The 24813-nt window shown below is 50.9% G+C and overlaps 1 protein-coding gene across 3 annotated transcripts in view; it reads left to right on the top strand.

Moving 5' to 3' along the window:
- Nucleotides 1-23668, top strand: part of SIK2 (salt inducible kinase 2) — a 103838-nt gene extending 80170 nt beyond the window's left edge. Inside the window, exons 8-15 of one of the 3 annotated variants that reach the window (XM_060250455.1) lie at nucleotides 590-742; nucleotides 3971-4135; nucleotides 10226-10454; nucleotides 13946-14230; nucleotides 15926-16086; nucleotides 16696-16806; nucleotides 17554-17645; nucleotides 19296-23668. In XM_060250455.1, coding sequence (XP_060106438.1) covers nucleotides 590-742; nucleotides 3971-4135; nucleotides 10226-10454; nucleotides 13946-14230; nucleotides 15926-16086; nucleotides 16696-16806; nucleotides 17554-17645; nucleotides 19296-19875 — 1776 coding nt within the window. In that variant the 3' untranslated portion in view covers nucleotides 19876-23668. Of the gene's footprint in view, nucleotides 1-589; nucleotides 743-3970; nucleotides 4136-10225; nucleotides 10455-13945; nucleotides 14231-15925; nucleotides 16087-16692; nucleotides 16807-17553; nucleotides 17646-19295 lie in introns of all 3 variants that reach the window. The other 2 variants (XM_060250456.1, XM_060250454.1) reach the window with 2 other exon arrangements.
- Nucleotides 23669-24813: the final 1145 nt, after the last annotated feature.

Genomic DNA, 24813 nt, shown 5'->3' with positions numbered 1-24813 from the left:
CTGCCAGTTTGGTGGTCGAAGCAGGGGGAGAGGAAAGAGAAACTTTGGGCCCTCTCTGTGCGCAGGGCATTTCTTGTTGTTGTTCAGGATTTGGAAGGCCTTGCTGTAGCCCTTCCGTGCTTTTGAGGAGCAAGGCTGTGGGAGCTCAGCGCCATAGCACTGCTAACGGCACAGGCTTTGCAGCAGAGACTTCCTCAAAAGGCTGCTGTTCCTGGAGCCAGTAAGCTCCTCCCCACCCCCCCACCCCCAGTGGTCAAAGCAGAGGTGGAGAAAATCAAAGGCACAAAAATGGCACTTCAAGGGATGCTTGCGGACAAACCATCTGCACATGACCTGTAGAAACAGGAAAAGCCACATGTGGGGCGGTGGGGAGGGGACTTGTTTCACTAGCACATCTGGCCTTTGTGAAGTCTCCTTCTCAACCCCACGTTCACCCGCCACTTAGGGCCGGAGACCAAAATGACCCACCCATGAAGGCCTCCTGAAGAAGCGTGGTGGCTCTGCGCGCCCCGCACGTAATTGTGCTCTGGAGAGCTGTGAAAGGTGTGGCTGCTGTGACCTACATCGAGATGCTTTTGTCTCCCTTCAGTCGCTGCAGAACAAGAGCTACAACCACTTTGCTGCTATCTATTACTTGCTCATTGAGAGACTCAAGTCTCATCGCAGCAGCTTCCCTGTGGATCAGCGGCTGGATTCCCGTCAGCGACGACCAAGCACCATCGCTGAACAGACAGTCGCCAAGGTAACCCCCCCATTTTAGGCAGATCCGCTTGCACCGGCATCCAGTCGCAGCAGCTTTCGCCTTCCAACCCAGGCAAGTCCCCTTCTGGAACTTGGTCTAGAGCTGAGCCTTCCAGATGCAACAAAATTTGACTCAGAGCGACCCAAAGACATCTGGTGTGTCGTGCCTTTTAAAAATAGCACACCACAGTGACTAAGAATGCCGTGCTTGAGTCAGGAAGTCTCAGGAGAGCCAGTCTGAGTAGACAGTACTGACTTTGATGGACCAAGGGTCTGATTCAGTATAAGGCAGCTTCATATGTTCATATGTTTGGTGCAGTGGTTAAGTGGGTGGACTCTTATCTGGGAGAACCAGGTTTGATTCCCCCGTTCCTCCACTTGCAGCTGCTGGAATGGCCTTGGGTCAGCCATAGCTCTCGTAGGAGTTGTCCTTGAAAGGGCAGCTGCTGCGAGAGCTCTCTCAGCCCCACCACAAGAGGGTCAGTTTGGTTAAGTGTGCGGACTCTTATCTGGGAGAGCCGGGTTTGATTCCCCACTCCTCCAGTCACAGCTGCTAAGTCAGCCGTAGCTCTGGCAGAGGTTGTCCTTGAAAGGGCAGCTGCTGCGAGAGCTCTCTCAGCCCCACCACAAGAGAACCAGTTTGGTGTGGTGGTGAAGTGTGCGGACTCTTATCTGGGAGAACCAGATTTGATTCCCCGCTCCTCCACTTGCAGCTGCTGGAACGGCCTCCGGCCAGCCATAGCTCTGGCAGAGGTTGTCCTCGAAAGGGCAGCCGCTGTGAGAGTCCTCTCAGCCCCACCCACCTCACAGGGTGTCTGTTGTGGGGGAGGAAGATGAAGGAGATTGTGAACCACTCTTGAGATTTGGAGTGGAGGGCAGGATATAAATCCAATATCATCATCTCTGCTTCACATCTGCCCCCTGCCACTAAGTGACCTTAGGCAAGCCCGCCTCAGCCTCTGCACACCTGTCTGCAGTGTGGGAATAACGACCCTGGCTTACCTTGCAAGATTGTGGTAAGGACAACTGATATAATTGCAAAATCATTTGAAGACCCTTAAGCACCGAGCGCATGCTTATTAATTATTCATTTGGCATGAAAGAGCCTGTGGCCTTTTCTGCCACTCATGTCGTCCTCTGCTTTGGGCAGATGTTTGCAATTTTCCCTGACATGCAAGTCACGAACAGCGTCGAGCCCAAAGCCGCGGGGTAAGCTCCAGCCCACAATTAGCACATTCATAAACCAGCTGGTGGCCTGGAAAGCATTCAGGCTACGAAGTAGGTTTTTTTTCACTGGCCGGTGAAACACGCGGGTGGTATATCACACTGGGGAATGTTGGTCCTGGTGCTCCCGCTGGTCCTGGCCTTGCAGAAGTCCTGACGGAATCCCTGGAGCCAGGCGCAGCCCTGCAGACCGTCACGATCCTGAGTCCTGTGTCATCCAGGCACCCTTCGGAGCCAACTGTTAGATGGCGTATGGGCTGGCTTTTCATTTGAACATATGAACATATGAAGCTGCCTTATACTGAATCAGACACTTGGTCCATCAAAGTCAGTATTGTCTTCTCAGACTGGCAGCGGCTCTCCAGGGTCTCAAGCTGAGGCTTTTCACACCTATTTGCCTGGACCCTTTTTTGGAAACGCCAGGGATTGAACCTGGGACCTTCTGCTTCCCAAGCAGATGCTCTACCACTGAGCCACTGTCCCTCCCCTGCTCTCCAGGGTCTCAAGCTGAGGTTTTTCACACCTATTTGCCTGGACCCTTTTTGGAGATGCCGGGGATTGAACCTGGGACCTTCTGCTTCCCAAGCAGATGCTCTACCACTGAGCCACCGTCCCTCCCATTTGAACAAGCAGAAAACCCTCTTGACCTTGCAGGCTATGAGGAGCAGCACTAGCCCGGAGCTTGCAGCAGATCCCCAAGTGTTCTGAATTGCACTGCTGCAAAACATTCTTATTTTTCAAAAAACATATATAGAGCAACTGAGTGTACTGTGCTTGGAGACAAGGGAACAGCATTGGCTCACGGGTTTGGAACGGGAGGGTGTGTTGGATGGCAGATGTTGTTGCTGTGGCCCTTTCTGCGCCATCGGGCATCTGGCAGCCTGTGAGTCTTTTTTTTTAATCAGTGCGACGCCAATTTAGTTAGCGTTAAATCGGGATGTACTTAATGGCAGTGAAGGGGCAAACCAACATGAGCCTTTGGGAAGACCCAGATTCTTCTTTATGAGCTCTTGTCTAGATGGTGCATGCAAGGAAACTTGCAGAGCTCTAGACAGGAGCGAATGATGGCTTGTGCGCCCCCTCCAGCGAAGAACATGCCAGTGTGGTGTGTAATGGTTAGAGCACCCAACTAGGATCTGGGAGGCCCAGGTTTGGATCCCCACTTAGGCCCTGGAAGCTCGCCGGGTGACCTTGGGCCAGTCACGCTCTCTCAGCCTAACCCACCTCACCAGATTGTTGTGAGGAAGCAACGGAGAAGACAAAAATTATGTAACTCTCTTTGGGTCCCCACTGTGGAGAACGGCAGAGTGTAAATGAATTAAATAAATAACAGTGAAGAAGAAGAAGACTGCAGATTTATACCCCGCCCTTCTCTCTGAATCAGAGAGCGGTTTACAATCTTCTATATCTTCTCCCTCCACAATAGACACCCTGTGAGGCGGGTGGGGCTGAGAGAGCCCTGACAGAAGTTGCCCTTTCAAGGACAACTCTGCAAGAGCTACAGCTGACCCGAGGCCATGCGAGCAGGTGCAAGTGGAGGAGTGGGGAATCAAACCCGGTTCTCCCAGATAAGAGAGCTCTGGCTGACCCAAGGCCATTCCAGCAGGTGCAAGTGGAGGAGTGGGGAATCAAACCCGGTTCTCCCAGATAAGAGAGCTCTGGCTGACCCAAGGCCATTCCAGCAGGTGCAAGTGGAAGAGTGGGGAATCAAACCCGGTTCTCCCAGATAAGAGAGCTCTGGCTGACCCAAGGCCATTCCAGCAGGTGCAAGTGGAGGAGTGGGGAATCAAACCCAGTTCTCCCAGATAAGAGTTTGCACACTTCACCATTACACCAGACTGGCTCTCAATAACATTGTGCCTGGTTTTCCCAAGTACTTCCCAGCTTTTTTGGTCTTTTTACTGACAGCAACAGCGAGAACTTGCTTTGGAGAGTTCAGGGGGTTCCTGGGATGCTTCCTGCCTTCCAGCTGCTCTATTTCCCCTCTTGCTCTCATTCCTCGTAGACCCAGGCAGCAGTGGCACCGGTCAGCCTGCGCCCCCAGAACGTGAGATTGCTGAGGTCTCCCGGCCTGCCTCCCACTTCCGCCGCCGAAGCTTTCTCGTTTTCTCCTTCCGGCTGCCAGGCAGAATCCGCTTTCATGGAGGAAGAGCGCATTGACACGCCAAAGGTAACTTTTAAAAAGTCCACAGATCTGCATCATTTCAGCCTCCTAGAATGTTGGATTGTTTCCGAGGTTAGCTGTGTCGGTCAGCAGCAGAAGAGGTAGATTTAAGTCCAGTAGCGCCTTAGAGACCAACAACAAGATTTCGGGCTAGAAGCTGGGGAGAGTCAAGTTCCTTTCATTAGATTAAAAAATAAAATGGGGGGTGGCAGAGCTCCTGCAGTTGTAACTCTTCTGGGCCACTCAGACCTCAGTCTTCGCCTGATTATTTTTATTATTATGGGCGGGGGGCGAAGGTGCTGGCTTAGCGCTGAGCGCTTCAGAGACCTGTGGTTGATTTAGCCTTTTCCCAGTTCTCCTGTGGCAGAGCAGCGTTTCAGTCTCCTTGTGGTGCTGCGGCAGTGGTTTCCATTTATTTGCGGTGACTGCATAAATGTCTGCTTCACTGTGGTGGTAAGACCACATGAGGCCCCCCTCCTCCCCCGAGGCTTCTGTTTATAAGATCAGACGTGGACTGCTAATAAATGTTTGCACAGGACAGACTGAGTGACTTATTTCACAGCCGGAGGAAGTGGGAGGCCCGCAGGTATTTTCTGGAGGTGCCTGCTGTGAGGTGAAAAGGCCTTGCATTTAATGTCGTGTGGTTTCCAGTGCCACAAGATCAACACGGTATCTGGAACGCCTTGCAGTGCTCAGGAAAGTTTAAAAATGACCTTGACTGACTCCAGTGTAGGAGCCGTAGTTTGCACTGGGTAGGAGGCCGCTGCTCGAAAGCCAAGGCCTACTGGAGGAATGGGCGGCTGTTCTTCCAGGCCTCCTGTGCCGCTTCCTGTGGAGACAGGAAATTGAGTCAAAGACAGACGTTTGTTTAGGTATTTTTGTTTTTATAGACAAAATTGTCATAAAACGTCTATAGATATACCGTGTGCTGGATAGAGAGAACTAGAGGATCGCTTGGAGCTGTTAAGGCAGTTAGCCTTGGATATGTCTCTGAGGGGATACACAGTTTAGTAAAAAAAAAATCTAAATTATGACAGTTCTGTGGTGTCAGTTTTCTTTTCAAATATTCTAAGGCCAATGAAGGAGCTACATTCCAGGCAATACACCTATGTAGATTGAATGTTCCCTCATTAGTCACATAGAAATGTTTAATCTTGTTGACCTTTATGCTTGTGGGAAACGTAGTTGAATATCCTGCGAAATGAACAGAAGATCTGAGCAGGTGGTTCAGAGTATTCAGTGAGTTTGTCTCGTGTGTGGTTGTTGCTGTAGAATGTATGGAGAGATGACAACACACAATCAAACTGGACTTTACTCTGGTGCAGCTCACCCTCTTACTCTTAGCTGCAGGGCCCTCTGTTTGACACCTTGTTTCCCCATCAGCCTTTCTTCTGTGCAGAAGTTAACCTGAACAGTTTCTTGTCTCTCAAGTGTTTGATCCATCTTTGCAAATTTTAACTCATACGGTACAGAGGGTCCTTCTAGCTGGATTTCGGCTTTCCCCATTCGGTGTTCAGGGTTGTCTTTATGGTTCTTTCTGTCCAGAACAACACATTTCCTTCACCTTGTCGCCTTTCAGACATGGTCGCCTGCTGCCTGTCCTCGGGTTTCCTTTGAGCTGCGAACTGTTTAATCTTCAGCTGCAGTTGTGACTGTTTTTCTGCCTGTCTGCATCACAAACCGTTGGCCGCTTGGAAGACACAAAAGATACTCGTCAATAAAATAAACGAAAAGCAAAAATAAGTAACACTTGTTTCAAGTAATTTGTTTTTGCTTTTCGTTTATTTCATCGATGATCTCAGGCATTCTGGGGCCTGCAGGTTGTCAGAACATATTAGAAGGCATCTGTCTCGAAAATGGTGACAGCTAGGGTTCCCTGCCCGACCCCCCCCCCCCCAAAGAATCTGTAACCAAACTGCCACTCCCTGGGGTTTTGCTGCAGGTAGTTATGCAAGGAAACTAGTCTAGAGTTCCTGCCCCTAGACGGTTAACAGGCTGGCATGGAAGTCTGCTAATGAGAAGCGACAGCTCCACAGTTGCGCAAGGGTGCAGTGGCTCCAGTCAGTGTTGCACGTTGACGCATCCGGCTTAGACTCCATGGTGATGTCCCTAAAGGGAAGGGGGAGATAACTTGGGAGATGTGAGCTGACAGAAGGGGAAGGAGATGGTACTTCTTGCAGCCAGAATACCGTATAGGTCAGAAATGTGTGTGTGTGTGTGTCGGGGAGGGGCGGGGGGAGGAATATCCACCGAGTCACTTTTTCTGTTCTTGCACATTAATTGCCTCATTAAAACTGACATTTTTTTTGTTCCATCTGATTCGCATTATACCGCTGATACACTGATTGCCAATCTGGAAGTGTTCTATATTTATTTATATAAGAGCAGCACAAACGGGGCTTTGTAGACTGATGTCCTCTTGTACTACCAGAGAGATGACACAAAGTAGGTCTGCAGGGAGGCGGGGGGCAACATTTATAAATGTATATTTTATAGAAGAGCTTGTTAAAATGGCAGCTTCCCACCCCACTCCCCACAGACACAGCTGACTTGCACGCTTTGGTGCTAAAACGGAGGAGAACGGGAGCGAAATAGATATCTTTGCCCCAAAAGAGGCATCTGAGCAATGCAGAATTATTGCCTAGCGATCTCCTGTTCAAAGTGTGTTGCTAACGGCAATCCAGGGAGTCTCCTGATCCGTCAGCCGGGGCTAGAGGAGCACAGAAATAGCCCCTGTGCTGGGCCCGCCGACAGGGTGTGCCTTTGCCCAGAATCACCTCAAGACAGCAGGCAAGCTGAGCGGTGGTGGAAAAGGCCATCCAGTTGCAGCCGACTTCTGGTGACCCTGAAGGGTTTTCAAGGCCAGAGATGTTCAGAGGTGGTTTGCCCTTGCCTGCCTCTGCATAGCAGCTCTGGGCTTCCTTGGTGGTCTCCCATCCCAGTACTAACCAGTTTGCTAACCCTGCCTAGCTTTCAAGATCATATGAGCTCTGGAATAGAATATTTCTCCAAAGGAAAGGAGAATAACGTAGGCCACTTTGGATCCCCACTGGAGAGAAAAGTGGAGTATAAATTATGTAAAAAAATAAAAGGCTAACTGTTCCTTGCAGTCCTCTCCACTGTGCTGGTATATTTTGACTCAGTTTCCTGGCTTCATGGCAGCAAATCGAGCAACTTTCCCCGCTGATGTTTTGACACCTAGAAACTCACGATTCTAAATCCAGAGGAAGCGGCTCTGCTTCCCTGTGATGTATTCCGAGGCAGACAAACCAATAAGACCTGACCTCTTCTCTGTTTTTCAGTTGATTAAGGGTGCTGTAGAGTCGGGGAGAAGCAGCAAATGGCACAAAGAGCACAACTGAGGCATCAGCTATCCCTGAAAAGTTTGTGCACACTGCTGGTGGCGCACGTGTTTTTGGTAGTTGGAAGTAGAAGATGCTATTTGAATTCAGCCCCTTTTATATAGGTAGAGAGCACAATAATAATTTCTGAGATCAGAGAAAAGCATATGATGAAGGCGTGGCCGTGGTCGTGGTGTCATCTGACCACTGTGATCTGAAGATTAAGCCCTTGGTGTTTTGTATGTATCTAACATTGCTAAGTGGCCAGGTGTGTGTTATGGGTGGAAGAGCGGCTGCCTATATGACATGGCAGTTGCCATTTTAGCTCTTGTGTAAGATGCTGCACAACGTCCCTGCCTATTCCTGGAACACACACCCCCATCCCCCCGCCAGCATGACAATGTGACCTGGCAAACCCTTGTTTTAAGTACCTAAGTAAGAGAACTATAGACATCCAGAGGAGAACTTCTGACCACATACATCCCATCAAACACACACGTCAGGTGTTTTTGGAAAGTGAGTGGGACCAGGTGGGCTTCTGATTGGCTACTGGAGATCCAATTGGCCGTGCAGATTAAATTAATGTAGTTTTGGTGGCAGCTGCTACCGTAGAGTAGGGTTTGTTCCGTTGCTCACTCTTTTTTCCCAGTGTATTTTTTAGAATGTCTTCTCTCGTCCCCTGCGCTTGGCCTTCCTCCGTGTGTGCATGTGCGGCTGTACCTTCCACGGAGGCCATTTTGTGCCAAAATCCTCATGGTGGTCACTGGTTCAGGAAGGCTGGGGATGCCTGATCCAGAGAGATGTGCATAACAATTGTTTCCCAAACGGGTCTGGTGTGAATGAGTGATGTATCAGATCCATGACAGGGTAACATTTAAGCGCTTAAAACTGGCCATGAGCCCTCTTGCCCTGCATCTTTGCTTTCTCACTTCGCAGTTCCAGCCTTCTTTATTTCTGCACAGGCTCTTCCTGCATGAAACTCACCTGAAATTCCATGCTTCACGTAAAGAATTTTTTTAAAAAAAAGAACATCAGAGAAGCCATGTTGGACCAGGCCAGTGGCCCATCCAGTCCGACACTCTGTGTCCCACAGTGGCCAAAAAACCCAGGTGCCATCAGGAGGTCCATCAGTGGGGCCAGGACACTAGAAGCCCTCCCACTGTGCTCCTCCCCAAGCACCAAGAATACAGAGCATGACTGCCCCAGACAGAAGAACATAAGAGAAGCCCTGTTGGATCAGGCCAATGGCCCATCCAGTCCAACATTCTGTGTCACACAGTGGCAAAAAAAACCCAGATGCCATCAGGAGGTCCATCAGTGGGGCCAGGATGCTAGAAGCCCTCCTTACATAAAGCTGAAGTATTTTCTAATCTTTGCCAAAAGTGCAACTTGATTTTATTAGTCTTGGAGACATCTGATTGACCTATTAATAATAATTAATGATTTTAGTATAGGTGCCGCATCTTAAAGGGAGCTCTCCCCCTGTTTTTGGTAGGGCCTGTGTAGGTGCACAGATGGGTTCTGTGCCTGTTCAGGAACTTTCTGGAGAACAAGCCCTTTATCTGACACTCACGCCTCTCCCTAATGCCCCAGTCACCTGCTGGGTGCTTTTCACATTCAAAACCTGAAGCCTTCTCACACGGCAGGCCTTGTGGCCCTGTCTTTAGATGAAGAGACGCTCCCAGATGAGTGGGCACTTAGCCCTCCCCCAGCAGTTTGGCAATTCGCTAATTTTGAAGCTGATCCTACAAGACAGATTTCTTGATGGAATTTGGGAACAGCTGCTTAAATGCCCGCAGATTAGTACAGAGCGGCCAAGTCACTCCTCAGCTGGCTGGGAGAGCTGTTGGTTCTCAGAGCCAGCACACCTGGAACATGGTGTTCTGGGAACTTCACCTGCTAAGCTAAGCCCTGTTGGACCTGCTCACACATCTGTCAATTGTCATGGGGTTGGCACTGGAGAATACCTGGTGGATTCTGCCTGGGTCATTAGACCCTGAGAAAGCGTGCAGGTCTTCATGGCGGGGGGGGGGGGGGGGGCAAGCCTGACCTCACCTCGTTTTGTAAAGTTGTACTTTTCCAGTTTCTTGGAGAAGTTTATTTGGCAGGGTTGCATTTCTGTGACTTTTCCAGAATGCGCACAAGTCCCAGAGGATGGTGAGGGAGAGGACTGCTAAAGGAGTAGCTTGTGTTAACTGTCTGGAGGTCGGAAAACCCTGGTGGGCTAGAAGGGTCATCACCCTTATAGTATAGGTGTCCCATCTTAAAGGGAGCTCTCCCCCTGTTTTTGGTAGGGCCTGTGTAGGTGCACAGATGGGTTCTGTGCCTGTTCAGGAACTTTCTGGAGAACAAGCCCTTTATCTGACACTCACGCCCCTCCCTAATGCCCCAGTCACCTGCTGGGTGCATTTCACATTCAAAACCTGAAGCCTTCTCACACGGCAGGCCTTGTGGCCCTGTCTTTAGACAAAGAGACGCTCCCAGATGAGTTCAGAAGGGTCATCACCTCCCCGATTTCACTACTGGTGTCTCCAGCCAGCCCAACTCTGCATTCTGACGGGCAGTTTTTACACTGCAGGGAGCTCATGGGTTGGATTCAGTCAGCAGGTGGTCTCTGCCGTGTAACATCCGCTTACCTCGATTCACAGAGGTTTTGTGACTGTGTGTGCGAGGACACATCCACTGTTAATTGAAAACCGTGTCGTTTCTCTCTCTCCTCCTCCTCCGCCCACCTCTGCACTGTGGTGGTGTTCAGCTCAATGGCTGCCTTCTGGATCCTGTTCCCCCTATGATGGTGAGGAAGGGGTGCCAGTCCCTGCCTAGCAGCATGATGGAAACCTCCATCGACGAAGGCATAGAGACGGAAGGAGAGTCCGAAGAGGATCCGGCACAAGCCTTCGCTGCCCTGCAGGCCACTCGCTGTGGGAAGAGGCGTCACACTCTTGCGGAAGTGACCAACCAGCTGGTTGTCATGCCAGGCACAGGTACAGGAGGAGGGAACGAAACGTCCAGGGTGGAAGCTGAGGATCTATGCCTGTGTTAGGGTTGCCAAGTCCAATTCAAGAAATATCTGGGGACTTTGAGGGTGGAGCCAGGAGACACTGGGGGTGGAGCCGGGAGCAAGGTTATGACAAGCATCACTGAACTCCCAAGAAAGTTCTGGCCGTCACATTGAAAGGGACCGCACACCTTTTAAATGCCTTCCCTCCGTTGGAGATAATGAAGGGTAGGGACACCTTCTTTGGAGCCTCATAGAATTGGACCCCCTGGTCCGATCCCTTTGAAACTTGGAGGGTGTTTTGAGGAGAGGCACCAGACGCTATGCTGAAAATATGGCGCCTCCACCACCCTAGAGCCCCAGATACTCGCAGACCAATTCACCATTATACCCTATGGAAATTGGTCTCCAATAGGGAATAATGGAGTGCCCAGCAGACATTTCCTCCCCCCCACTTTCTGATGACCCTGAAGCGGGGGCAGGGCCTCCAAACCAGGGGATCCCCTGCCTGGGGATTGGCAACCCTAGCCTTTGTTGAAGAATACCCAAAAGAAACTTCCCTAAGACTGGGTCGTGCTCATCCTTCCAATTGCACTTGATGGCGAACGGAGAGCTGGGGCAAACAAGGGCCGGTGGGAAATTTCTAGGCCATGAGAAGCATCACGATCCACGCGGCTCGAGGCGAAGGGGTGGCTCTGAGGTCTCAAGCTCGGCTTTGCCATTCCGCCGACCGGGGTCTTTGTTTTCATTGCCTTGGAGCCGATGATGAATTTGCTTTACAGGCCAGCGGGGAGATAAGAGGGGTAAACGTACAGATGGCAAAGCAAGCAGAAGGCCAGATAATCTCATGACAGTGAGCAAAGGCTGGGAAGAGCAAACAAGTTTCAGGGAAGGAGCCCCCAGCTAGTGCATGCTCAGTTCACAGGCAGCAAACGAAAGGAAATCCAAACAGAGCACTCCTTGCTAGCATTCCTGGGCAGAGGTGCGGAAGCAGCTCCCTCGCCTTGAGCTGCAAATCCCAGGATGCTTATAAGGTGTTTGTTTATGTATTCAGAGAGGGCCAGAGGAAATCCCCCCCTTACCTCCCCCTCCCCCCCCCCCCCAATGGCTGGCTGCTAAGAATCACTGGCTGCCAAAACTGCTTTTGAGCAAACAAATCTCAAGGGAACGCGGTGAGGGTCAGGGCTGCCGTCCTTCGGAAGTCGAAAACCAGCACACGGGCACATGTTGTTGCATTTCCTGATAATGTTTCACTTTCAGATACCCTCGCTAGGCTGGTCATCTAAGGCCAGGGGTTTCACAATAAGTATCTCCACGTGATCTGATAAGTAGAGATGGGGGTCACATTGCAGAACTCTCCATGCTCTGATTGCAAAAAACACCCTTTTGTGTGAAAGTCTGTGCATTGTTGTCTTTGGATGTGAGTAGGTTGGTTCTGTTGATAGCTTAGCACGTTTCTGACCGTGTGCAAGCTTTTGAAAAAAACTGGAGCAAATCCTAAAAGAGAACCCAACTAACATGCATGAGGAAAAGGTCCGTTTGCAAAGGTGTCTTCAGTCTGCAGATGTATGGATGAGACCGGGGGGGGGGGGTGTTTGTAGCAGGAACTCCTTTGCATATTAGGCCACGCACCCCTGGTATACCCAATCCTCCAAGAGCTTCCAGGGCTTTTCTTGCAGGGTCTACTGTAAACTCTTGGAGGATTGGCTACATCAGGGGTGTGTGGCCTAATATTGCAAAGGAGTTCCTGCTACAAAAAAAGCTCTGGATGAGACTGTCACAGACTTGGTAGAGAAATCCCACTCCTGCCCTGACAGTCTTTCTGCTCTTATGGAGGAGGAGAGCATCCTGTTAATGGACTGGTAGAAAGAGCTTGTTCTTTGGGTGATGAGCAGATGGTCCTCTCACACCAAGGATATGTCTCAAGGGTCCTGGCAGTGGCTGGTTCCATAACTAGAAACAGAGATGATGGATTCACAATGGACATAGTGACTGCATAGCAACTTAGAATCATAGAATTAGAGAGCTGCAAGGGACCTCCAGGGTCATCTAGTCCAACCCCCTGCTTGCCTAGTGCAAAGTGCATGGATGTCGTGCTCCACACCCCCCCCCCAAATAATAATGTAGATCCGGTCCTGGCCCTATGGAACACTAATAAGCCAGGTAGGGCCCGGATCTCAATAGGGAGCTGATTCCACCAGGTTGGGGCCAGGACTGAAAAAGCCCTGGACCTGGTTGAGGCCAGGTGGGCGTCTCTTGGGCTGGGGATGCCCAACAGATGTTGGGAGGCCGAACGTAGCGACCTTTTAAAGGGTTTGAAAGGCAGTCACTTAGAGGAAAGTAGGGCGCTATTTCAGTTGGTAGTGGAGAAAAGGACTTGTAATAATGAGTTTTAATTATGGGGGGATACCGGAGGGATATTAGGAAAAACCTTTTCATAATAAGGGTACTTCACTGGTGGAATCACTTGCCCAGGGAAGTTGTGGGTTCTCTCTCCATGGGGGGTTTTAAGCAGAGATTGGACAGTTATTTGCCAGGGATACTTTGGATCATCCAGCATGGTGCAGGGAGTTTAGGCACTTTTCACCTCTATCCTATGATTCTATGAGGATTCTTCTTCTTTTTTTTAAAAAAAAGGGCAAATTCCATTCTAGGGATGGAATAGTAATGCCCTTAAGCAAGTCTCTGCAGCGACTACTTTTGGAACAGTGTGTGCAGTTCTGATTGCCACATCTCAAAAAGAACATTGAAGGGCCGGGAGAAACGCAGACGAAGGCGATGGTAGTGATGACAGGGTCGGAGAGTCTTCCCTGCGAGGCAAGGCACATGGGGCTTTTCAGCTTAGGGAAAAAAGGTGACTGCCAGGTGACAGGATACTAGTTGACCCATTATGCATCCCGTAGAAGAAGCGGGTGGGAAGCAACCGTTCTCTCCCTTAATACCAGAACTCTGGGTAATCATCACCCTGTGAAATTGATGGGCAGTAGACTCAAGGCAGACAAGAGGAGGTTCTCCTTCCCACAAATCTCTGCTGTGGAGGTGGCCAGGGCCAGGGTTTAGATGGGCACAGCTATGCAGGAGGAGAGGTCTGTCACAGGCTGTTCGCCATCACAGCTGAACGGGTCTGGTGGTCAGATGCTGGAGAGAGCAGTGACGTAGTCGAGGGCTAACGGGTACGGGCCTTGCCTGTGGGTTTCCTTATAGCATCTGCCTGATCAGATGGGTGCAAAGTCTGATACATCACGGCTGCCGTTTTCATGTTTTTAGCTTGACATCGTGTCCATTGACATGACCATTACTGAGCGGGAAAAGTCGCTGCTTTATGTGAATCAGTTGCGTGTTCCAGAGTTGGGAAGTGTCAAAGAAAGACAAGGTTGCTTGTTTGTAGACCTTTGCAGATATTGCACGGCTTCTGTGCACAGCCGTTTAATGTACACTGGTATTCCACTGACTTTGGATTTTCTTAATGCGCTAAAGGGAAAGTCTTCTCCATGGATGAGAACCAGTCCTTGAGCAGCGTTGACTCGGAATATGACATGGGATCCCTCCAGCAGGACCTGAACTTCCTGGAAGACACCCCCTCCCTGAAGGAAATGGTACTGGCCAATCAGCCAGCTCCCAGGATGACGCCCCGTTTTATCGGGCTGAGACCCGCCAATCCTGCCATGCAGGCACTGGCCTCTCAGAAGAGAGAAGCCCACAACCGTTCCCCCGTTAGCTTCCGAGAGGGGCGCAGAGCATCGGACACATCACTAACACAAGGTAACTGGCCCTAACACACCTGTGAATTATGGCATCGGGTTCTGGCTGCTGTGTGTGTGTGTGTGTGTGTGTTTGTTTGTTTTAGGGAGGTTTAGGTGCTCAAAAGTGTGGCTGCCGCAGCAAATTTGCCTGTCACTTGTCCCTGTCAGTTCAAGAAGTGGCACGTGCAGCCCAAACCTCTGCCTTCAGCCCCCATTGCCTGGAAGCAAGTCCTGCGTTTCTGGAGCCTGGACTTCACCAGGATCTCCCTGCTCTTTTTCAGGCATCATTACATTCCTCAGCCCAGACTTCGTATCCCGCCCCCCCCCAATCCCTTTTAAAAATCTGATGTCAGGCATCCTGCTATTCAGCAGTTCCTATGGAGCGTGTGAACATTTCCCTCCCCTTTTAATTTTGGTGTTCTCTGGGGCACCAAGCTGTGTGTAGATGTTGTTAGGATTTGCGTCCGCGTGTTTGTGTTGCATGAAGAGCAGCATGGGGCAGTGAGGGAAAACCCCCCCAAACGAAAAAATGTAAGTTTTATAGAGTGCTGCTGTTATACCTTGCTTACTTGGAATGGCTTCATGTTTCAAGTCCAGGTATACCAACACTCAGGGCCATCTTTGAGCAGGAACAGTTTCGGCTGGCTTAGTGCCAGGGGGTGTGGCCTAATATGCCAATGAATTCCTGCTGGGCTTTTTCTGCAAAAAAAGCTCTACGTGAAACGATGATGTCAGGGGGTGTGTGGCCTAATATGCAAATGAGTTCCTGCTGGGCTTTTCCTGCAAAAAAATCCTCGCCAACACTGAACTTTGCCACACTGTCACCCGCTCACCCAGTTTGCAGAGGTCCTCTCAGAACTCTTCACAGTCAGTCTTGGTTTTCACCATCCTGAATAATTGGGTGTCACCTGCAAAGTTGGCCACTACTCTACTCACCCCTAGTTCCAGATCATTGATGAATAACTTAAATAGCACAGGCCCCAGTACCGATCCTTGTGGGAGAGAGCCAGTTTGGTGTAGTGGTTAAGTGTGCGGACTCTTATCTGGGAGAACCGGGTTTGATTCCCCACTCCTCCACTTGCACCTGCTGGGATGGCCTTGGGTCAGCCAGAGCTCTGGCAGAGGTTGTCCTTGAAAGGGCAGCTGCTGTGAGAGCCCTCTCCAGCCCCACCCACCTCACAGGGTGTTTGTTGTGGGAGAGGAAGGGAAAGGAGATTGTGAGCCGCTCTGAGACTCTTCAGAGTGGAGGGCGGGATATAAATCCAATATCTTCTTCTTCTTCTTCCCTCCGTTGTGAGAACTGTCCACAGGTTCCTACTCTTTCCTTCCTGTCATTTAACCAGTTTTTAATTCATAAAAGAACCCAGCCTCTTATCCCACGGCTGCTAAGTTTACTCAGGAGCCTTTGGTGAGGTGCCTTGTCAAAAAAGCCTTTTGAAATTCCAGGTATATACAGAAATTTAAAAAGCTTTAAAAAGGGGATTAGATAGATTCATGGAGGGGAAGTCTATCCGTGGCTCCCAGCCGTGGTGACTGAGACGAACCTTCACATTCAGAGGCACTAATCCCTTGACTTCCAGAGCCAAGAGGCGATGTCAGGGCAAGGCCGCAGCAATTCAGAGGAACTGGTTGGTCCCTGTGTGAGGCAGGAGGCTGGACGAGAAGGACTGTTGGTCTGATCCAGAAGGGCTCTTCTTGTGTTCTTCTATTCCAGGGATTGTAGCATTCCGACAGCATCTTCAGAACCTGGCCCGAACCAAAGGAATCCTGGAGCTGAACAAAGTCCAGCTGCTGTATGAACAGATGAGGTCAGAAGACGGACCCGCCCTGACATCCACCTCTCATTTGCAAGACCTTGGGAGCGGTCCCCACCAGGTGGGTTTTGTTACTGCCTTTGCACCCCTCACTCTAGTTATCTGTGTCTCTCTCCTTGCAAGATATGAAAGTTTTTGTTGCTGGGGTAAAGAAGAGGGGATCAGGAAGGGAGAAAGGGGAATGGTTAGTGGTAGAGAATGTGGGGCTGGGTGGGGGGGGGGGATCTTGTAAGGGGTATGGGGAGGGGCAAGAAGGGCCACCGACTAAGCACGCGCAGCACCTCAGCCACTGGAAGGGCTTCTTCCTGACTCTCTAAGGTTCCTCTGGGCGATGAATGCCATTCTGTCCCTTCCAGCTTCCCTGCACAAACGTGTAGGCTACAAATTGGATGTGAGTTGGAAATAACCTTTCCAGTCTTGGCTGTGGATGGATGGAGGAAGATTAGGCACAGGTGCTCTCCCCACCCCCCAAGGTTTGTCAGCTCCCAGGTTGCTGGCTCATTGCCCGGCCACTGATTTGGCACTCTTTCTGGTTCTACAGAACTCTTGCTTCTCACTGACTCAGCAGCATTCCTAGAGTCCTGAGCCGCAAAAACGGCCTGTGGGGTAGATGGAGGATTCCACTCTCTTCTGAGCTCCGCCTTCTTTTTTTCCCCTTTCTCCCAAGGAGGAGGCATCCCAGCAGCAGGAAGCGGCCTCTGTCTTTCCTAACGGCGTGCATCCCCAGCTGCTGTCCAGGCGGCAAAGCTTAGAAACTCAGTATTTGCAGCACAGGCTCCAGGTATAGTGCCTCCTTCCAAAGCATTAACCCAAACCGAGCAACACTGAAGGCTACAGGGAGCATTCTCGTATCTCCTGGCCAGTAATGCAGGGGGCCCCCAACATACGGTGCCCATGAGCCTTTCTTGGTGCCTGTTAAGTGTAGGTGGGACCTGGTCAGCGGGACTCCTGCCCAGCAGAGCTTCTGATTGGCCACTGGAGACCTGATTGGCTGTGCAGATTAAAGTAATGCTGTTTCAGTGGTGTCGGTTTTATTCTCTCTCCCGCTATCTGATGAAGTATGCCTGCACACCGAAACTTATACCCAGAATTAAACTCTTGTTGGTCTTAGAGGTACCACTAGACTCAAACTTCTCTCTTTCCCAGTGCATTTTTTTAAAATCACTCCTTGGGCTTCTTTTGTGTGTGTGTTTGTTTGTTTGCCTCCCGTGGTGGCCATTTTGTGGTTGTGCCTATCGCCGTGTGTCAGAATTCCAGAGGTGCCCATTGGCTGAAACAGGTTGGGAACCCCTGTTCTAATGGCTCAGGGATGTTCTCTCTCCACGCACTCACGCCGTGTCAGGCAGAAGGGGTTCATAGCATTGCACTCCGTTGGGGCGGTGCTGATGGGCCTACCAGAAAGCCCAGCCACACCCGTCTGCTCTTGCTGCGGAGCCAGATTGGCAAAAGGCTTCCAGCAAGATTGCAAGACATTCGGTTTTACAAAATTGTTACGTGACGATTAAGTCGACTTCTCTTCTTGCTCCAGAAGCCCAGCCTGCTTTCAAAAGCTCAAAACGCTTGCCAGGTTTTTTGCAAGGAGCTGCCACGGAGCCTGGAACAACAGCTACAGGAGCACAGGTGAGAAGTTTAATTGATATGAAGAAGCTGGCTGTACTTTTGTCATCACGGGCATAGCACTTTTAATGTTACTGTAGTGATTCTTTTGTTGGTCTTACTGTTTTTGTTATCTTAGATGGTCTGTAAGCCGCTCTGAGCCCACTTCGGTGGGGAGAGCGGGATATAAACTGAATAAACTAAGTCAGAAATGGACACCTTTGCAGGTGAACCGAGGTGAGCACAGTGGTCCCTGAAGGCTTCTCCAGGCATCTCTGTGTTCTTGGACAAGGTCTCACACCAACAGGGCTCCTGAAAGAAAGCGGAGGCAGGTGGCTGCCTTTGCGTTCGTGAATGAAAACTGCTCAGTGCAAGTCTTTGGCACAAATACCCACAAGCCTTAGAGCTCCAGCACAGTGAGCGTGCAGCTCATTTCCTGCTGACTGCTGTGCTTCTCTCCGAATTGGATGGGGGGAGCTGGTTGCCCAAATGGAAAAGGGAGTCCAACATACTGGTGCTCATTTCAAGCAGAGCTCGTCCTGCCGCGGGTGGGCGGAATGTGGTTCCCCTGAGCATGCCCCGTGCTTAGATGCGTAGAAAAGAAGCGATGGTTTTAGTCTGGTCTCCCTGGTATTCAAAAGAGAATTGCAAAAGGTTGCCTCTGAACTGAAAGGGCGCCCTAAAAAGGCTGATGGGTTTGTAGATGTGGGTTTGTAAAGAGAACGGTGCTCCAAAGAGTGATGGCGAGAGCACAGAAGATTTGTGGATCTGTATGATAAGGGATGTAGAAGGAAGATACAAATGATCTTAAGGGACCCTTCACATCCGGGCCACTTGCTATTTGAGATTTTACCGTCAGGCAGGCGATATAGAGTGTTGAAGGCAAAGACAAATAGATTCAAGGGAAGCTTCTATCGAAGTGCCGTGGTTAAGCTAAATGCGGGGTTATGAATGGTTATGTGTTTTTAGATGCATTTAAATGGTCTATGTATATGTCCTTTTGTGGGTGTTGATGTGTTGGTATGTTTGTGGAAGAGCACCTCATTTCGTTGCTCTCATTTTCTTGAGAACAATGACAATAAATTTATCTATCTATCTTTGGAGGGGAGTTAGAATTAGGCCACCTGCACAGGGATTCAGTGCTCCTCCAAAATAGAAGTTGGGGACTTTTCAGTTTGGGAAAGGGAGGGGGATCTGATAAGAGGTTTATGAAACTATGCATGGGGTGAAGAGGGTTGACAAAGAGAACGTTTTCTCCGTCTTGCAAACTACTAAACCTCGAGGGCATCCAGGGAAGCTGATGGACGGAAGGTTCAGGACAGACAAAAGGAAATCCTGCTTTACACAGTGAGTGGAATTTACTGACGGGGGATGTAGTGATGGCAACCGGCTTAAAAGGGATTTAGATAGATTCAAGGAGGAGAGGTCTGAATCCCAGTGTCAGGAGGCAATGTCAGGGGAAGGCCTCGGCCTCCATGCCCTGTTGTTAGAGCTCTAAGAGGACTAGCTGGCCACTGTGCGAGAGGGGAAGGGCGCTGGTCTGGGTGGGCCGCTGGTCTCATCCAGCAGGGCTCTCCTGATGTGAGGGAGGGGAAATGTAAAAGTAGGGAGGAGGGACCGGTCATGGCATTTGGGAGAGGCCAAGCTAATTTCCCTCGTTGTCTTTGATTCCAGGCTGCATCAGAAGCGGCTCTTCCTTCAGAAGCAATCCCAGCTGCAGGCTTACTTCAACCAGATGCAGATAGCCGAGAGCACCTACCCCAGGTCCAGCCAGCTGCCCCTCCCCTGCCACGAAGACCAGCAGCCCCCGCTGCCACGCCCTCCCCAGTTCGGCCTGGTGCAGCCCCTGAGCCCTCTCCTGGAGCCTTCCACGGAACAAATGCAGTGCGACCCTTTCCTTAGCCAGTATCAGAAGCTTCCGCTCGACCAGCCGTCCTCGCCTCAAGTCCACAGCGCGTCTCGGTTGCCGTCACAGATTCCCATGCAGCATCAGCAGCATCAGTATCCCTATCAGACTTGCGAACTGCCCCTTGGCGCCTCGTCTGAGCCGGACTATGCCAGTCAGCATCCGTATCCCTTGGACCCAGCCCAGCAGAGCGGTGTAGCAGCAACCGACAGCCAGAGGAGCTCTGACTCTCCGGGGGCCCCGTCCAGCTACGAGGCGTTGGGCCTGGGGGAGTTCCCGGGACTCTTCGATTGTGAAATGATGGAAACTGTCGACCCCCAACATGGCGGCTATGTCTTGGTGAACTAGCCAGTGTTGGAGCGTTCTGGGTGGAAGGCAGTTCGGTTAAAGCGGAGGACAGAAATACGTGTGGATTTCCGTTTACGTTCCATCCCTAAAATTTCTTGGCTTATGATCCAACCCTTGACCCTAACGGGTGAATGTACTAACCCTCCTAATTGGTACTAGCGGGGCAGGGCTGAGCGTCCCTCTCCCGGAAAGCTCGTCGGCAGGAGCTTGAGGCAGGGACCGCACTTTTTGGGGAAGCAGGGCAGGAGGCAGGCAAGGAAGGAGGGAGGGCAAGCTATAACGCATGGGCCTTCCAAACCGTCTGGTGTTCCGTGGGCTGCATCCTGTCTGTCAGAAGGAACCTGGTGGAGTTCGGGAAGGAAAACAGATGCGTGACGCACCAGACTTCTTGGCAATAAAAGCAATACCTTTTTTTTTTTTTCTCTTTCCAATGGAACTCAGCAAAGACTTGGCTTGTTTTTTAAGGGAAACCAGGAGCGTAGCCCGCCCAGGTCACTGCAGACTTGGCTTGTAGCTACCGATGTCGGACCAGGCTGTAGCGGATTCTTGGAGGACCCCCAGGGCACCCCCGGCGGCTTCCGCTTCCACCTCTGGGCTCGGAACGTTTTTCTCAATGCAAACCAGGAGATGTCTGCTCTTGACACACCGTGACAGATCCCTGGCTCTTCGACAAACAGGTCTGGGATGTCCATCTATCGACAAGACCCTGGATCTGACTTGTAGGATTTCCACAAGACTCTCGTATTAGGAGATTCTAAAGAGACTGGCGGGTGGGGGTGGGGAGGGTGAAAAAAGGTGAAGCTGAGAGCTGCTTCCGGACCTCATTCTGATCACTGGAGAAGTTGTTTTAAGCTGCCCTTGGTTGTTTCTCTGCTGAAAAGAGGCAGCCGTAATTGGGCTGAACAGTGTGCATTGCTGGTGGTGTGTTAGGCTTTGTATATTTGGACTGTTAGTTAGGGGATTAGCATTTAAGGATGAAACACGACAAGCTTATCAGAAAACCCATGTGAAGTGATAGTGCTGTGCCTTTTTGGGTTCTTTTAAAGAGATCACGCGTTTCTTTTCTATCTTTTTTTCCCCTTTTCTTTCTGAAATAGAAAAATACCCCAGTTATATCCACGCTGGCACCAAAGTCCCTTTGGAGCCAGAGTTCCACCGTGTGGAACGTAGGCTTTAAAATTTTCCTCACACGTGTTTGACTCGGTCGTTGACATATTTGATGAAGTATTGCAGCAATATTCGGGATCCGGAACTGTCGAACCGGTCGCCCTTTCAACAGGCCTCTACCCAGCCAGGCTTACGCGGTGCGCGATCCGCCAACTTGAAACTCACAGGAAGAGTCCAGGGAATCCCTCAAATGGGTCGCAGGAGGGTGCTTTAAAGCGATGCGATGCCGTTAAGGAAGATGCTGGCAGAGTTGAGCACCCTGCTGGGGGCAGGTGACACACTTTTAAGCACAACACAGGTGTATTTAAGCACAAAATAACAGTCTGTCTTAAGGAAACCTTGGGCCCGTTTCTCACGGAAACGGTGAACCGGCGCCTGGGCTATACCATTTAAAATTGCCAGTGGAAGCTTGTGTGACAGAACGCTTCTCTACAAAGAACATGATCTATCAGAGGTGAAAGTTTTAGTTTAGCTTCTCCCCCCCACCCCCCAACATGCTAGGGCTTGGGGGAAGGGGAGAAGGCATTTATCCAAGAAGGGTGGCCCAGGGAACAGGACTTTCCGGCTTCCCTCTCCTGCCGCAGGTCCTTTCACACCCCCGGAAGCTTCGTTTCTGGGACTTTGTGGATTCTCAGGAGCAACATAGGGAGCCGGACTGGGAACTGGCATAGCTCACCCTCCCCTTCTTCCCAAAGCTGACGGGCACATCTACGAGCCAACTGGGTGAGATCCTTTGGATGCTTTCTGCTCGAGGGTGGCACTTCCCCTCCAATCCAGGTAGCTGAAGGAGCACTACCTCCAGCCAGACGTGCCCCCAGGCTCCACCCCAGTTTGGCTTTCAGTCACACAAACTCCCACCTGCAACCTGTGCCCAGCCAGATCACTTCAGGAAGAACCAGGCCACCGCGAGTGGGATGCTTCCATTTCCCATCTCTGGTTCTCGAGTCCAGCGCGCTGCAGCCACACCAGGCGACCCTTTCAAAAAATCCCCCCTTCCAGGCACAGACACGGCCTGGCGCCGGCCTTTGCCACCCTTCACTTTGGATTTCCAAGGCTATGGGTGATTTATACTCAGTTCCTTTAATAAGGCGTCAGATTTCATTCAGAAGGCAGCAAGAAGCTGTGTCTTGAAAGGTTTTCCAAGAGGGGTCTTCTTGCCTTGGAGGATTTCCTGTTTCCTGTGGGAGGACCCCTTGCTCTTAGAAGGACTGGGGGAGAGGCCCAGGGAACAGGACTTTCCGGCTTCCCTCTCCTGCCACAGGTCCTTTCACACCCCCGGAAGCTTCGTTTCTGGGACTCGGGGGAGAGGCCCTTGGCCAGAACGCTTCTCCCCGGAATAATAACACTACGGCTGCATCTCATCTGTAATGGCGAGGCTTTTCTCAAAAGGAGACCCTCTCCTGCTGTATCTTATGCACTTCACATGGGGGAGGGAGAGAAGACATCCAGCCGAGCTGACACCAACTGCCTTATTTCCTTGAAAGCAGGGGAGGGGGGGGGAAGAAAAATCTTGCTGGCCCTTGGCTTTTATCTGCTGGTTTTGTATTCAGTGGGCAAGTCAACCATTCCTCCCCCCGCCTCCCAGGCAACAGCGGTCCTCTGAGCATCTCCAGCCCACCAGAGGTTTCCATCCAGAATAGGCCAGGGAGGGCCACAGTCCTGGTGAAATGGGGGTCGCCTCTGCACAGACCCTACATGGCCAGCCCCGTTTTCAGTACCACCAGGAGGGAGGGGGTTTAAGGACCCCTTTTCCCAGGCGTTCTTGCCTTCGGAATGGGCACCTCCGCCTTTCGAAATGAGCTGTCAACAAGAAATGAATCGGGGGATGCTCCAGGGAGTGGGACGGAGGCCTTGAGGCCTCTGCCTGTTCGTTCTCCACCGAAGACCAGGGAAGCAGCCCTCTCCACAGCCCCCAAGAACCTGGGCTGGCCTCATTTTGCGCAGGGATCCCCGCGGCGCATACAGAGCACAACTCGTAGCTGACCTTAGGAGGTGGCTACAGATCAGTATTCAGGTGCAGAGAGCTCAGAGATGTCCCGTTTTCTGTCGACAAAAATCGCTTTGTACCTCAGTTTAGGGGAGTGGAAGTCCTGAATGTAAAACTAGGTCAGACGCGTCCCTCTGCTTAACAGCAACGTTTGGTGTCATTTCTCTTACAACAATAGAGGAAACCATTTCTTCCTAAGCCACACTCGCGTACCTACAGAGCACCGCCCCTCTCCCCCCCCTTCTCTCTCTCTGTATTACCGCTACTTCAGAATAACCGCTTCTGTCGAGTCTGCTGTGTCTGTTGTTAGAGGATTTTGTGTATAACTACTGTAGAGCAACTTGTAGCTTTCTTCGTCTCAATTCAGACTCCTTTGAAGAGACTTTGGTGAGATGTACATGGGGTTAAAAAAATTTCACATGGAGACAAGTGCAATACGTGTGCGTGGTACGTTTAATGTATTTTTTTAAAAAATAAAAAGAGTTGAAAGGGTTTTAGTCTTTTGCTTTTGGGAGAAATGCACTAGTTTTGTGAGCCCATCTGTAGTATTTACTTGCAGTTGGTATGCTGGACTCTGTAAAAGCAATTGCAGTGTATTAATGCACAATAAAGAACCTGGACCTTCCGTTTTTAAACTTCTGGGCGTGCTGAAGTGGCGTCCTCCAACACGCGCCGTCTCGGAGCAGCGGGTTGTACCAGTGCCTGCAGGTATAGATTCAGAAAACCCTCAAAAAAGCTGCCAGCCCCGTGTTGCATTTACAGAAAGGACCAGAGTCTGGAAACAAAGGGAGAAGAGAATCTTTGCAGGAAGCTGCTTCCAGGAGGGACGCTAGAATCGCTCAGCTGAAGGTCCTGCCAAGTCGGCCGTGTCAATACCAAGTCAAGATGCCCGTTTGGCGTAGTGGTTAAGTGCGCAGACTCCTATCTGGGAGAACCGGGTTTGATTCCCCACTCCTCCACTTGCACCTGCTGGAATGGCCTTGGGTCAGCCATAGCTCTGGCAGAGGTTGTCCTTGAAAGGGCAGCTGCTGTGAGAGCCCTCTCCAGCCCCACCCACCTCACAGGGTGTCTGTTGTGGGGGAGGAAGGTAAAGGAGATTGTGAGCCGCTCTGAGACTCTTCGGAGTGGAGGGTGGGATATAAATCGTAGGAGTTGTCCTTGAAAGGGCAGCTTTTGGGAGAGCTCTCTCAGCCCCACCTACCTCACAGGGTGTCTGTTGTGGGGGAGGGGGGGGTAAAGGAGATTGCGACCGCTCTGAGATTCAGAGTATAGAGCGGGATATGGATCCAGTATCACCTTCTTCATCGCTGTACTTTATGACCTGGTTTGGTTGAATACTGCTTGGGTGTCTATGCAGCTTCCCCCCCCAGGAAGTGAAACAGGTGTCTGGATGTTCTTCTTAGAGATGGGCCTTGAGATCTTCCATGTTGTGAAGGTGCTGAGATTCATCCTGGTCAGGAATGCAGCCCCCTCCCTCCGAAGAAGGCAAGACAAAGAAATGGTGAGAGGTGTAGACCCCGCCTCTTGGCCTGTGTCAGACAAGCCTGACTCCTGCCAGGGCTAGAAAAGAATTAGAGTCCCTTTTTTGAAAAAAAGGTAAAGGTAGTGCCCTGTGCAAGCACCAGTCGTTTCTGAATCTGGGGTAACGTTGCATCATGACGTTTTCACGGCAGACTTTTTTACGGGGTGGTTTGCTGTTGCCTTCCCCAGTCGTCTACACATTTCCCCCAGCAAGCTGGGGACACCTTTTACCAACCTCAGAAGGATGGAAGGCGGGCTCAACC

This window comes from Heteronotia binoei, chromosome 12, assembly GCF_032191835.1.
Source record: "Heteronotia binoei isolate CCM8104 ecotype False Entrance Well chromosome 12, APGP_CSIRO_Hbin_v1, whole genome shotgun sequence".
In the NCBI taxonomy this organism is placed as follows: domain Eukaryota; kingdom Metazoa; phylum Chordata; class Lepidosauria; order Squamata; family Gekkonidae; genus Heteronotia; species Heteronotia binoei.
Note: the sequence above shows the minus strand (reverse complement) of the source record. Positions and strands in the feature narration are given on the sequence as shown.